This window comes from Vombatus ursinus, unplaced genomic scaffold (assembly GCF_900497805.2).
Source record: "Vombatus ursinus unplaced genomic scaffold, bare-nosed wombat genome assembly UNPS02012319.1, whole genome shotgun sequence".
In the NCBI taxonomy this organism is placed as follows: domain Eukaryota; kingdom Metazoa; phylum Chordata; class Mammalia; order Diprotodontia; family Vombatidae; genus Vombatus; species Vombatus ursinus.
In genome coordinates this window covers 1,172,685-1,187,686 of record NW_020952097.1, presented here as the reverse complement: position 1 = coordinate 1,187,686, position 15,002 = coordinate 1,172,685, and the positions used below count along the sequence as shown (strand labels likewise).

At 41.2% G+C, this 15,002-nt stretch overlaps 1 protein-coding gene across 7 annotated transcripts in view; it reads left to right on the top strand.

The window, feature by feature from the left end:
• The window catches only part of MROH1 (maestro heat like repeat family member 1), a 185,195-nt gene that overhangs the window by 67,603 nt on the left and 102,590 nt on the right, over positions 1-15,002 (top strand). For all 7 annotated transcript variants that reach the window (XM_027857638.1, XM_027857637.1, XM_027857639.1 and 4 more), the window contains exons 7-10: positions 307-458; positions 1,191-1,331; positions 2,113-2,205; positions 5,288-5,366. In XM_027857638.1, the coding sequence (XP_027713439.1) occupies positions 307-458; positions 1,191-1,331; positions 2,113-2,205; positions 5,288-5,366 (465 nt within the window). The remainder of the gene's footprint in view (positions 1-306; positions 459-1,190; positions 1,332-2,112; positions 2,206-5,287; positions 5,367-15,002) is intronic.

Here is a 15,002-nt window from a genome sequence, read left to right as displayed (position 1 = left end):
TACCAGGAGCTACACTAGATACAGCATATACAAAGTTGAAAGATGTCACAATCCCTGCCCTTAAGGAGTTTAGACTCTAATAATATTCATGAAGGAGGTGGCACATTAATGAGTCCTTGAAGAAAGAGGATTTCAATGTATGGAGAGAAAGAGTGAGTAGTACATTGTAGTTACAGTTGACCCTCAGAGGTTGGCACTGCTCACTTGCTGGCCAGTTTGTAAATTGATTTTGAAGTGGTGATAGCAATACTGATGTTATCTGAGAATCAGAAAACAGACGTTCATTTGGGACTATTTGTACCACAGCTCTGCAGCACTTCAGTGACAGTATCCTGGAATACCTAGCCAATCTGGATCAAGCTCCAGACCCCACTGTCCGGAAGGACACATTTTCCACTGAGATCTTCAGTGCTTATGATGTGCTTTTCAACCATTGGCTACAGAGCCGGGAAGCAAAGGTAAAGAATTCAGGCTGTCTACTAGCTAGTCACTCCTGAGATTTTTTTTTTTTTTATTAAATACTACCTACATAATTAGTGCTATATAGCTCTTGTTATTTTTAAGCACCTTGAGAGCAAAAATTGTGTTTTAAATTTCTTTGTATTCTCCCTTCACCCAAACCTTCCAACACAAGAGCTTTTTTGTCATAGGTGCTCAGTGAAAGTCTTTGTTGAATAAGGTGATAGGTTTAAAATAAAATGCTTGGGGGGACAAAAGACATAGGGCTTTGATCAGAGGTACATTATAGCCGTGTCTAAGTTACTTCCTTATGTTTTGTTTTGTTTTTTGAGCTAGACTGTTAATCTAGCCTTGGTGCTAAAATGTATTATAGGTGTTGACATTCCTTTTGAGCATTTCCATGCTCTTGCTTATACCCATGCTATTTGACAGGATAAGGATCCAGCCAATAGTAATGTGTCTAGGCCAGGCCCAGCTCCATTTCTTCTTCTTTGCTGAAGGTTTTTTGGACCACCCTAGCCCACAGAGATCTCTTACCTGAATGTGATTTCACTTAGTCTCAATAGCCCTCAGGGACAAGACTCCAGTGCTGAAGCTCACTGAGAGCAGATTCTGTGGTGTCTCGGGCCCCATAGGGCCTGTATATTGCTTTACACATAATTAAGACTTGATTAGTATTCTCTAGCTAATTGCTATCTGGTTGGGATGAACACTGGCTTTTCTTTTCGCAGCTTCGACTGGCTGTGGTGGAAGCGCTGGGGCCCATGAGTCACCTGCTGCCCAATGAGAAGCTAGAGGAACAGCTTCCCAAGCTCATCCCAGGCATCATTGCCCTCTACAGGAAGCATGCTGAGACCTTTTACGTTTCCAAGGTAAGCCACTGGGCTCCAGGCCTCAAAGAGGGCTATCACTTTGTTGTGGACATATACAGAGAGCTAAGTCCTCATCTTCTGGATGTTGGCATACTGGGCATGTGTATGTATATGTACCTGCTAAGCACACACAGCTATTGGACTCTTCCAGAAGATCTCACCTTTACTTAAAGAGCAAAGGGGTTTATGTGAAACTATAAGTTGTATAGTAGGCTAGTGGTTGTTAAAGCTTCTTCCCTGGAGGCATTTAAAAATAAAAAGTGAAAATGATCCCCTTAATGTAGCCATACTTACCTAGAGTTGGGTATGCCAGGTTTCTTTTAGTTCTCTTGGCAGAACCCCTTATAGGTTCTTAGTTTATTTGGGGGTCTGATCTGAATCAGACTTTCCTGACCCATTGGAGTGGCTTATAACATCTGGGTGGGATCTGGAACCACTTAGTCTCACTCTCATTAGATGCTTTCTGTCCTGGAAGCTAACCCTTCCAACTGAAACACGCCTTCTGTAGCTTTGCATCCCTAACACCCTGTGGATCTGGACTTGCAATTCTGAGGTTATTTTGGATATATGATGGGGCAAGAGGTTCTCTAGTAGGCTACTGCCATTTCTTTGGCACTGAACTGGGCAGGAAGAAGAGTGTTCTTCTTGAACGGATCTTTGGACAAGTTTGTGTTGTCTGGAAGAATACAGGTTTGGTTTCCTGCCCCCATCCCCGCCAAAGGATTGTGTCTTTGACCTCTCGGCTAACTCAACATTTTTGTCCTTCCCACTACATGAACAGAGTCTTGGGCAGATTCTTGAAGCTTCTGTGAACATGGGGAGCCGCACGTTGGAGGTACAGGTTGATATGCTTTTGGCTGCCTTGCACCCTCAGGTGAGACTACTTGGTCAGACAATCAGAAAAGGGGATAAGTAAAGGGAGAGGATGGAGAGGATACTTCCTGTATGTCAGGGGTTGGGACCACAGCTGCCTTGTGGTATTGCCTCAGGCTAGGAAAAAAGAGCCTTCAGTTTTAATGCTGATCTTCTGGAACAATAGGCCCAAGACTTGTGGGGGAAAAATGGGGCTATTCACTAAGAACCTCTTCTTGCCTGCCTTTGAGTAAGTAGGGACCAGGAGGAAGGGAATATTTTCAGATAGCTATGCATTTAGCTGTGTGTGTGTCTTATAGAAAATTTTGGACAGTTCTTTGGAACTCCCTCTGGCCCCCAAACCTTCCCTCTCCAGCTTTAAGTGTGAGTTGGGAAGCAGATGGCCCCATTGCAATGGAGTTGATTTGGAGTCTTTGGTTAAGAGAGTTTGCTTTTATTCAGGTGACTCCACAGAGAAAGGATGCTTCTTGGAATGAAGTTTTTAGTGTCCATTGTAACCATAGAGAATAGTTCTCATTATCATACTATGTTATATTATATCATATTATGTTATATAGATTGTAGGTGACATTGAAGGCTACATACTCCTTTTCTCTATATATAGAAATATAATTTATAGTCTCCCTGACAGAAGGTTATCCAGCTTCTGCTTAGATGCTGCTAGTGACAGAGAATATTCATTTACTCATGAGACAGTCCATTTATTCAGTCATCGAACATATATTGGGCAGTTCCTTTGTACCAAAGCTCTGAAGGAGATACAAAAATGAATAAAACGGGGTCCCAATTTTGAAGAATGGACTCAGGATCTAAAAGAAACTGCCTTACATAGCCATGTCCCAAGATCAAAATTTACTTGATCATTACTAAACCTACACCCTAGAGCTAATGAATGGTGGCTTCTTCTGTCTGTCTCCTTTGTTCTTTGAGGATTCTGGTTCTCTCTCAGATTCTCCTGTCTTCAGTGTGAACATGAACCAGATCAACTGACAGGGTAAACTGAAATTGCTGTGAAGCCAGGTTATCTATCTCTCCATCTCTCACTGTCTTGTGCCATATGTCTTTCTTGTTTCACATGAACTCACATACACAGGGCTTGTTTCTGTGGTAACCTTGTTTCCTCCTGGCACTTACTTTCTTTATACCATTGTTGGCCTATTTAGAAATCTGGGCACCAGGATACAAACCCCTTAGCTCAGGGGACTCTGTACTTCAGCAGGACTCTTTAGGAAAATCACTGGTAAATTGTAGTCCTGCTCTGGAGTTCTGAAGATTGAGGGGAGTGGAGCCTGTGAAAAGTTTTCCTGTCCTCAGATTCCTTAGGGTAATGGGAATGAAACTAGAAGAAATGATTTGAAGTTGCAGAGAGGCAGATTTTTATTTCATGTAAGGAAAAATTTCCTAATGATTAGAGGTATCCGAAAGTGAAATAAACTACCTTAGAAGGCAGTGTATCCCCATCATGGAAGTGCTCCCATCAGAGGCTGCATGGCCATTTGGTGGGAGATATTTTAGAGAGGATTCCTTTTCTGGTGCAGGTTAGTCTGGATGCCCTCTGAAGTTTTTTTCCAGCTCTGGAAAAAAGGAAACAAGCATTTATTAAGTGCTTGCTATATACCAGGCACTGTGCTAAATTCTGGGGATACAAATATAATAAAAAAGATAGTCCCTGCCCTTGGGGAATTTAACATTTTAAAGGAAAGAAGATGAACTAGAGGGAGCTGAAAGAGGAGTGGTATTGGGAAGGGAAGGAGGAGGAGGAGGAGGAAACTGGATGTACTTGGTGTCTGACATGGTTTTGAAGTCAGCAAAATCAAGAGCAGAATAGGGAGGGAATGTAGGCTGGCCAGCCTGGTTCCCTGTACAAAATGGAGGCCCTAGGAAGAGCCTACCAATGTGGGAAGGAGGCTGGCCTAGTGGAATATTCTACAATGAGAAGGCCATAGGGAATAGATGTTTCAGAGTGAGGAGGCCCCAGGCATTGAAGGACATTCCAATATGAGACTATAATTGAGGTATAGTTTTGGAGTCAAGAAGTCTTAACCAAACCAGGAGTTTCATAGGAAGAGAGCCCCATGGAAAGCCAAGCTGCAGAAAATGATTCTGACTCAACATCAGACAATAGTTTATGATTCCTGGTGACTCAGTTTTAGATCCCATAAAGGAAAAGTTGTCCTAAGAAATAGGGCTTTAATAGTTTAGAGATGTGTAAAGTTGGGGCATGGTCTACGGAAAGAAGGCCTGGCCTTATCAGGAAAGGAAAGAACAACAGATTGATTAGCTTTGCTATTTGCACCAGAGGTAACTAAGTAGGAAAAAAAGCTGATAATTCAGAACTGCCCCTGATGAGCTTTTACCCTAGCTGATGCTAGACTGGCATGAGAAATTAACTTTTTCTAGAAATTTCTCCATGTCTTACAACTTAGAGGCAATAACTGCTTTTTTCTATTTGCTGATAATTTTTGCTTCTCTCATATTCCACAAGTGAGGAGAGACACTAGAATTAGAAGTCCTGAGATCTGGCTTGAGATTCATGATAAAGCTTCAGGTACCGTCCTAGGAAGGCTCCCTACATTAGCTCTGGCTCAGTCTGGAACCACTGAGTGATACCTGCTTCCTTTTGCTGACACAACTTCTGTGTTTTCATTTGCTTTAAAAATGTTGGGAGGTTGTAGTCCAGAAAATGAAGTAATCTTTAAATTGGGAATACACCTAGGGATGCCCATATAGTTTTGGGAGGGTCCTGGGTGATTTCTTCTAGTCCCCTCTGCATCTCGAATTCTACTATTCTGTTCTGGGGACTTTACTGTCTAAGCAGTTGGTGGAAGGAGGGGATATAGGGGAAGTGGATCCTCCTCAAATACCCTTTTCCTGCAAGATTAGGAACCCTGTGTATGGATGTAAATATTACACAGGTTGTTGGGAAAGTTTGCAGGGGTGTGGTGGTCATTTGCCCCCCATTTTGAGCATTTCCCATGTATCTGAGAACTGGTCCTTTCCAGACGCATAGGTGACCACCATAGAGTGAGGGTGCTTAGGCAATGGTCATCTTGGTAATTTATTTTCTCTGTTCCTTTGAGCAGATTTGTGCCCCAGTGGATTCACTCAACCCCTTGGTCATTAAGAATCACAATGAAGTCCTGCGTTGCTTCACAATTCTGGGTAAGATGGTGGGTTGGGAGGAGATTTGGTGGTATGGTGAGGGAAGAATAAGTTCTGTGTCAATGGGGCAGTCTAGCCTGGTGTCAATTTCTTTCATGTAATCGGGCAGAGAATTCCTCAGCATCTCGGTGTAGGTCTGCAGAACCTGAGCTTGCCTAATTTGGGGCTTTAAAAATATTAATCACAAGAATATTTGTGGAAGGTGCTGGGACAGAGTAGGAATGGCCTGAAGGAAAGTAAGATTGACAGATTATGAAGAGGGTTTAATGAGTTTGTGCAGGTACCTATGAATGTGGACAGCATGGATAAAGCATAGCAAGCTGAGGGTCTGTGGAGAAGCTTTCTTCCCTTCCTTTTAGCCATGATGATGTTTCTTGGAGCAAGTAAGGTGCTCCATCATCATGTCATGCCCTCTATTGAGGTCCTGTTAACCAGCACCTTCACAGGCCTATCCCAGGAACCTACAGTAATTTGCACAGTTTAGGGTTTGGAGTAGAGTGAATGCTTTGCATAAGACCATAGTAAACTGGTTAAAAAGTACTAATTTCTGCCTGGAATTGCAGAAACTCCATTGCCAGCTACAAGGGAGAGAGAGAGTAAGGACATAATTGATAAGTGAGGTGAATGGACCTTTCAGCCTCTTAGGGGAAGGAATAGTCCCTCTAAGCATAGTAGGAACAGTTTGTAGGCACCTGTGCCTCTCTGGGTACAGTTCTTTGGGAAGAATAAGGAGTTTGATTCAACAAGTGTTTGGTATTGAGTGTCTACTATATGCAAAGCCCTTTGTTCAGGGCTCTCCATGACAAAGAGAACAAAGACAATCTCTGACCTCAAGGAGTTTTCAGTCTTTTAGGGATGGAGAAGATGGAGGAGGGAGACCTCCCTTTTAGTCCCCAAGTACATAAAGACTCTCCATACCTTTGAGAAACTTGGCATGTATTGAGAAAGCTCATGGCGAAAGAAAAGGAAAAATGGAACCTATAGCCATGACAAGTACTTGTGTGTGGTAGGGAAGGGAACAGAGGGGCAGTGCCGTCTAGTGGACAGAGAGCCACCTGAGTATAAGGCCCACCTCTGACACCTACTGTCCATGTGACCATGGGCAAGTTGCTTAACCTCCCAGGGCTCCCAAGAAGCTTTCTGAGAAACAAATTGGAAAGAAGTCACTGATCTACATTGGTGGATGAAGTTTTCCACTGAGAGCTCCCTATAATGATGAAATCACAGGTCTGATCCAAAAAAATTAAAAGGGTCTAGGAAGAGAATGGGGTACAGAATAGACTAGAGAAACAACTAGCTTTCTTTCTCTGTCTTCTCCCAGGGTTTTCCTATAATTTTTCATTTCTGTAGTATATTAGTTTTCTAGCAAGATATAGATTCTTGTTAGATTAACAGTTCTTACAGGACTCTCATTGAATTAATCTTATTTTCCTGGTAATCTTGGTGGCATCTATCTAAATTGCTTATGTTTCTGAGTATGGTTTAGGAAAATATCTGATTCATAAATCCCTAGTCATAGTTACAAGTGGTGGTGGTGTTTAGGATGTCATGGTAAAGGACAATAATTTACATGTTGTGTGGTGTACAGTGGACTCAAAAAGAGTGTCCACAGGCCTGTCAGAGGGCTACAAGATCATTTCTTTGCTAGAGTCACTCTTTAGGAGGGATTGTTGGTTTAAGGGAAGCATTATTGGCTTTCATGTTTCAGCTCTCGTCTCTCCCCACTTATACCCCAAATGTGATTTTTCAGGCCAGTCTTATATGAGAGAATTGAACCTTTCCCTTCAGGGCCCTGATGGGAGAAAATTGTATTTTCTTCTCCCTCGCTGGACCATGGTTAGGAATGGGTTCAGTTGGTATCTTAGCCAGTGTTCATGACGGTCTAGATTCTGAGCCTAAAGCAGGAAAGCCCAGCCTAACATTAATTTACCTTAATTTGCAAGAGAAATAAGAATTTCTCTTTCTTTTGAAAAATTTGGTCTCTGTTAGAAGTTATCCACAGTCATCATGACTGATTCAAAGGAACTCTTGCTATTAACAAGCAGTCAACAAGTATTTATTTTGAGGTAGATTTCTCTTTTTTTCCTCTTTTAAAAAATTATTTATTTATTATTTTATTTTTTGCCAATTACATGTAAAAACAATTTTTTTACATTTGTTTTTTAAAATTTTGAGTTCTAGATTCTGTCCCTTCCCTCTGCCCTCATTGAGAAGGCAAGCAATTTGATAGAGGTCATACATGTGTAGTCATGCAAAACATTTCTGTATTAGTCATGTTGTGAATGAAAACATAGACCAAAAAATAAGAAAAATAAAGACAATTTTAAAAGTATGCTTCAGTCTGTGTTTAGGACTCCATCAGTTCTTTCTCTGGGGATGGATAGCATTTTTCTTCATAAGTCCTTCAGAGCTCTCTTGGATCATTGTATTGCAGAGAATAGCTAAGTCATTCACAGTTGATCATCATACAATATAGCTGCTGCTGTGTACAGTGTTCCCCTGGTTCTGCTCATTGCACTTTGCATCGGTTCATGTAAGTCTTTCCAGGTCTTTCTGAGAATATCCTGCTCATCATTTATTATAGTGCAATAGTATTCCATCACAATCAAATATTGAGGTGGATTTCTCAAAGAGTTTAGCCACAGAAGGAGGGAGAGATATAGGATAATAGCTAGTGGGGATAAATAGATCATATGAGAGTTTTTGTGAATGAGGGAGACATAGACATGTTTTTAGGTAATAGAGAGGCAGCCAATAGACAGGCAGAGAATGATGATTGATGAGAGACTGGGGATTACTGATGGAGCAATCCATTGTAGAAGACAGGGTGGAATGGGTGGTTTGCCTTGGCAAAGAGAAGGGCCACCTTTCTTTGGAGATAGTGGTAGAAGGTATCTTTGTGATATGAGATGAGAATGTGAGCAGCAGGAGCTCTCAGCAAATTACCTCAATTGTGTCAGTAAAATATGAGCCAAGAACAAAGGGGAGTCTTGGAAGTTTTGAGGAAGGGTATAAAGGTTTGGAAAAACTGCTGTGGTGACTAGGATAGTGAATCAGTTAGAGAGGTGTAAAATGATTGCCTTCCTACAGTGACAGCCCAGTTGAGATTATCTAACAAATTTGTAGTTGACCTAGTTAGCATGGCTTTGTGTTTTTCTCCAGCTTTTTTTTCAGCAATGTGTGTATAGATGGTGGAAGAAATATAAGGCTGGGCGGAGCCAAGATGGTGGAGGGAAAGCAGTGACTTGCTTGAGTTCTCCCCCCAAACCCCTCCAAATACCTATAAAAAATGGCTCTAAACAAATTCTAAAGCAGCAGAACCCACAAAAAGACAGAGTGAAACAAATTTCTAGCCAAAGACAGCCTGGATGGTTGATCAGAAAGGTATATCGCACCGGGCAGGGAGAGGAGAACAGTTTGGCACGAGCGCGCAGGCCACAGCGAACCTGGAGCAGACCTCAGTGGACTGAATCGCAGCAGTTGTGGTGGTTTCCAGACTTTTCAACCCACGAATGCCAAACACAACTTAGAAGGTCAGTGGGAAAAGTCTGTGACTGAAGTGAGAGAGAAGCAAGGTCTCAGCTGCAAGTCTTGAGCGTGGCCCGGGGCCGCAGCTGTTTCCTGAGCTTCTGGCCCACAGACTAAGGAGGAATCAAGTGGCTTATCAGAGGAGGATTGCAGGGATCTCTTTGCCAGGGCTGAGGCAGGAATCTCTTGCTTTACCCATGCTTGAATCTGGGTCACAGTTCTGAGGGGCGGTTCTGGGGTGAGGAGGAACGCTGGTGTGGTGGAGCTTGTTGTGGTGGTGGAGAGAAAACACCTTGCCCCTTTTCATAGCACCTTGGAAGAACTGAACATTTTCAGATCCCTAGAAGTATCTCTGAAAACAGCTGTACAAACCCCTGAAGCTTGGGACAGTACATTCTCCACATTGGAAGCAGACTTTTACCTTAACAAAGAGTTTAAAACTCAAGTAATTGGCCGGGATCATGAGTAAGCAGCACAAAAAGAGTCAGACTATATTATCTTACTTTGGTGACAAATCAATCAAAACATACAACCAGAAGACGACAATGAAGCCAAAGCTCCTACATCCAAAGCCTCCAAGAAGAATATGAATCAGTCCCAGGCCTTGGAAGAGCTCAAAAGGGATTTTGAGAAGCAAGTAAGAGAAGTAGAGGAAAAACTGAGAGTGATGCAAGAGAGTCATGAAAAACAAGTCAACAGCTTACTAAAGGAGACCCAAAAAAATACTGAAGAAAATAACACCTTAAAAAGTAGCCTAAGCCAAATGGCAAAAGAGGTCCAAAAAGCCAATGAGGAGAAGAATGCCCTAAAAAGCAAAATTGGCCAAATGGGAAAGGAAGTCCAAAAGCTTACTGAAGAAAATACTTCCTTAAAAATTAGAATAGTGCAATTGGAAGCTAGTGACTTGATGAGAAATCAAGACATTGTAAAACATATCAAAAAGAATGAAAAATTAGAAAACAGTGTGAAATATCTCATTGGAAAAACAACTGACCTGGAAAATAGATCCAGGAGAGAGAATTTAAAAATGATTGGACTATCTGAAAGCCATGATCAAAAAAAGAGCCTAGACATCATCTTTCAAGAAATTATCAAGGAAAACTGTCCTGATGTTTTAGAACCAGAGGGCAAAATAGAAATTGAAAGAATCCACTGATCTCCTCCTGAAAGAGATCCCCAAAGGAAAACTCCTAGGAATATTTTAGCCAAATTCCAGAGTTCCCAGGTCAAGGAGAAAATATTACAAGCAGCCAGAAAGAAACAATTCAAGTATTGTGGAAACACAATCAGGGTAACACAAGATTTAGCTGCTACTACATTAAGGGACTGCAGGGCATGGGATATAATATTCTGGAGGGCAAAGGAGATAGGATTACAACCAAGAATCACCTACCCAGCAAAACTTGAGTATAATCCCGCAGGGGAAAAAATGGTCATTCAGTGAAATAGAGAACTTTCAAGCCTTCTTGATGAAAAGACCAGAGCTGAATAGAAAATTTGATTTTCAAATACAAGACTCAAGTGAAATATGAAGATGTAAACAGGAAAGAGAAAATCATAAGAGACTTATTAAGGTTGAACTGTTTACATTCCTGCATGGAAAGATGATATTTGTAACTCATGAGACCTTTGTCAGTATTAAGGTAGGTGGAGGGGAAAAAATTATATGTACATATATGTAGATATAGATAGATAGATAGAGGGCACAGGGTGAGTTGAAAATGAAGGGGTCATATCTGGAGAATAAAATTAAGGGATGAGAGAGAATTATACTAGGAGAAGGAGAAAGGGAGAGGTAGAACGGGGTAAATTAGCTCACAAAAAAAAAACCCAGAAAAGAAAAGGCTCTTACAGTGGAGGGGAAATGGGAGAAGGTGAGAGGGAATGAATGAATCTTATTCTCATAGGATTTAACTTAAGGAGGGAATAACATACATACTCAATTGAGTATGGAAATCTGTCTTACCCTACAGGAAAATGGGGGGGAGGGGACAAGAGAGTAGGGGGATGATAGAGAGGAGGGCAGATTGGGAAAGGGGGTAATCAGAAGCAAATACTTCTGAGGAGGGACAGGGTCAAAAGAAAGAATAGAATAAATGGGGGGGGCGGGATAGGATTAAGGGAAATATAGAGTTAGTTTTTCACAGCATGTCTACTATGAAAGTGTTTTGCATAACTGCACATGTATAACCTATATTGAGTTGCTTGCCTTTTCAATGAGGGTGGGTGGGGAGGGAGGAAGGGAGAAAATTTGGAACCCAAAGTTTTAAAAACACATGTTTAAAAAAAAAATGTTTTCACATGCAACTGGGAAATAAGAAATACAGGAAATGGGGTACAGAAATCCATCCTGCCCTACAGGAAAATTGAAGGGGAAGGCGATAAGAGAAGGGGGGGAGAGATAAAGGGAAGGCAGACTAGGGGAAGGGGTATTCAGAATGCATACCATCTTGGGGTGGGGAGATGGGGTAAAAATTTGGAACTCAAAATCTTGTGGAAGTAAATGTTGAAAACAAAAAAATAAAAATTACTATAAAAATTTTTTAAAAATTAAAAAAAAAAAAGGGAGGGGAGAGGAGAAGTTACCTGGGGGCATGGTAGGGAAAGTCCAGAGAGTCAGCAGTGAAACCTAGAGAGGACACTCAAAAGAAACTTTAAAACATGAAAAGAATGAGAAAATCAAAGAACTACAACAGAGTGAAAAAATATTGCAGATAAAAAGAAGGCAAGACAAAATTTTCCACAAAAAAACTTCCTAAAATCTTAACAGTAGCATCAGGAACAATACTAGAATTTCTCAATTTGGAATAAAAGGGGTAAAAAAACACTGAAGGAAATAAATTAAGAAAAAGAATTAGTAAAAACATTATGAAAGCTCTTTGAGGAAAGGAATTCTTCCATTTTGTTTGTTTGTTTTTGTATCCCCAGTGCCTGGCACATAATAGGTGCTTAATAAATGCTTTTTGATTGAAAAAAAAAATAGAAGGCTGGTGCTTGACAGGGCAGGATTGACATGGAGGAAAAGGAACTAGAGAGTGGAGGCTAGTGTAGAGTTGAACTGGTTCACCAAGGGGTCAAAATAAGGAAGGGAAGAGACTGTAGCCAACATAGGGGGAAAGAACTGAGAGATTAGAGACCCCAGTGAGGATGAAGAACAGGGTTTAGAGTTGTATAATAGAAGGAAAGATGGAGTGATAAAAGATGAGAGTATTCCAGAATGATGAGCAGTTAAGTGGTACAGTGGATAGAATCAGACACAACTGAAAACGACTGAACAACAACAAATCCAGAATGAGAAGAGGGTTAACAATGTCAAACGCAGGAGTTTAGAAGGAGGAGAGGAAGTAGAGGCAATGACTTTAGATAATAAGTGTAGACAGTTTTTTCAAGGAGTTTGAGAAAAGGAGGAGAGATATAAGATTATAGTTAGAAGGATGGCAAGATCTAGTGAAGATTTTTTTCAGGTTTGTGTAGCCTTGGGGTGTGTGTATAGGCAGCAAGGAAAGTACTAGTAGATAGGGAGAGAAGGGATGATAATGGGAACAGTCTGTTGGAAAAGATGGAAAGAGATAGGATGAAGGATATGTGTAGTGAAATTGGCCTTGAGAAGGAGAAAGGCCAGTTTCATCATCAGATATTCCAAGAAGGAATTTCTGATTGTGAAAGAGAAGACAATGGAGAATGATACCACAGTGTTGTGAGATGTAGAGAAGGGGAAAAGAAGCTGTCCATGGTTAGTGGCCTAGATTTTCTCAGTGAAGTATGAATCGAGATTCTTAGCTGAGACATTGGAGGTAAGAGACAATATGGAGGACTTGAGGACTTGTGGTGAGATAGAGATAGAAAATCAGTTGTTATTGTTTAGTAGTTTAGAGAATCAGTTAGGAAGGAGTAAAGACTATCTTGTTGCTTTGCGGTTCCAGTTGACATAAACTTTTATTGTGTATGTGAGGTGCACAGTTGTATGCCTTCCTCCTACCTCATTCAGCATCATGTGAGAAGAAACAGAGAATGTAGATGGTCAGAGTAATCCAGGTTTAGGGTTTAGCAAAGTGTGACTGGTGATGGGACAAGGGATGAAGGGATTCCGTAGTAGGAGATAATACAATTTAACTGGTTAACCAAGGGATAAACATTGGGAAGTGAGAGAAGTATAACCAGAATAGGGGTAATGCTATGAGACTGTAATGAGGGGTGAAGGGATTGGATGTCATAGTGAGGACAGAGACTAAGTTAAGGAGGAATAGAGCATAGGAAGCAAAGGAATGGTAGGTTATGACTGGATAAAGAAGTTCAGAGTTCTTGATCAAGGAAGTGGAAAACTTGTAGGTGATTATAAGATGAAGGGTGTGGACTTCCCTATGTATAGCTAAAATGGACTAGAAGAGCAGATCATGGGATTTGAGGAGACCGAGGAACAGAGACGTGAAAGTGTTTGGAGGAACATTAACAAGTATGTTGAAGTTCTCTAGTAAAAGGGTAGGATTTGGGGTGGAAAGACTGTGAGCTAGGGACTGAACTCACTGAGAAAAGAAAGCCAGTATCTGGAGAGCCAGCAGCTGTAGCTTTTTTCTTTTTAAGACAATTTTCAGTTTTTGCTTTGTCATGATGATAATATGTGTGTGTGTGTGTTTTTTTTTTAATTGAAAGAACAAGTCAATGACAGACTAATCTTATTTCCTTATTTGGCAAGATTCTTAGCCTAAATAGGTCAAAGGAATATTATGAAGGTAGATAAAAAGCTGCCTAGATTCAAAGATTAAATAACAGTAACTACCCTCATGTTTCTTTGTTCTGCCAGTATTTGGACCTTGTGCCACTTTTTCTACAAGAGAATCCATTCTTGGACCTCTTTATTCTCATGGAGATTTGGGCTCATCTGAAGTACTATGATAATACAATTTTTGGACCATGTGGCATTTGATAATGGATAGAAGGTTGATCCGGGGGGCATAGTTTTACCACAATTATCTTCATTTTACAATTGAGGAAACTGAGGTAGACAGTGGTTAAATTACTTGCCCAGGGTCACACAGCTAGTATGTGTATGAGGCTAGATTTGATCTGAGGTCTTCCAGACTCCAGGTCCAATGCTTAATGGACTCTGCCACCTAACTGCATTGATTAAGCACCTACAACATTCTAGGCAAGGTGCTGGCACAAATGAAATGTTCACCTCCTGCAAGGAGCTAGATAGATAGCTACTCTACTGTGTGTTGTAGTGTTGTTTTCCAGTTGTGTCCGATTCTCCATGACCCCATTTGGGGTTTTCTTGGAAAAGATACTGGAGTGGTTTGGCATTTCCTTCTCTAGCTCATTTTACAGACGAGGAACTGAGGCAAACAGGGTTAAATGACTTGCCCAGGGTCACACAGCTAATAAGTGTTTGAGGCATGATTTGAACTCATGAAGATGAGTCTTCCCAGCTCCAGGCCTGGCCCTCTATGCACTGTTCCACCTACCTGCCCTTGTTAGTGGATACAAAGATGAAGAAGATAAGTTTCCTTACTCCAGAGAGCTGATAGCCTAGTTGAAAAGACATGCTGTAACAGTACAAAGAGATCTCGCAGGGCAGCATCTGGTTAATTGCTATTTAACTAGTACGGACAAAATATACTGTGAATGTGGTGGAGAGTAAGGTTTTTGTGTACTGGGGTTGTTTGGGAAGGCTTTACAGGATGAGAGTGTGACTTAAGTGAACTGGATTTATGTAACGGAAGAGCAGTCTAGGTGGAGGAAATCACCTGAGCAAAGGTGCAGGATCAGGAATGGATTTTAATTTAAGCTCCATGAGGGCAGGGGATCTTATTTCATTTAATCTCCCTCAAATACCTAGCACAGTGAACATACATATTTGGTTGATCCAGAGTTTCATCCTTTTGGCTCCGGCAGGTTTGAAACCTTGCCAGAGCTTCTTATTCCATATGAATGTTCATCCGTATCTTTGCATAAATCCTCCAAAAAGGATGGGACCATAAGACTAGAGCTGGAAGGGATCTCAAAGGCCGTTTAGTCCAGCTCCTTTATTTTACAGGGGTAGAAGTTGAGACCCAGGGTGGTTTTTGACTGCCAAAGGGCACACAAGGAGTAGTTATCAGAGGTAGGCGC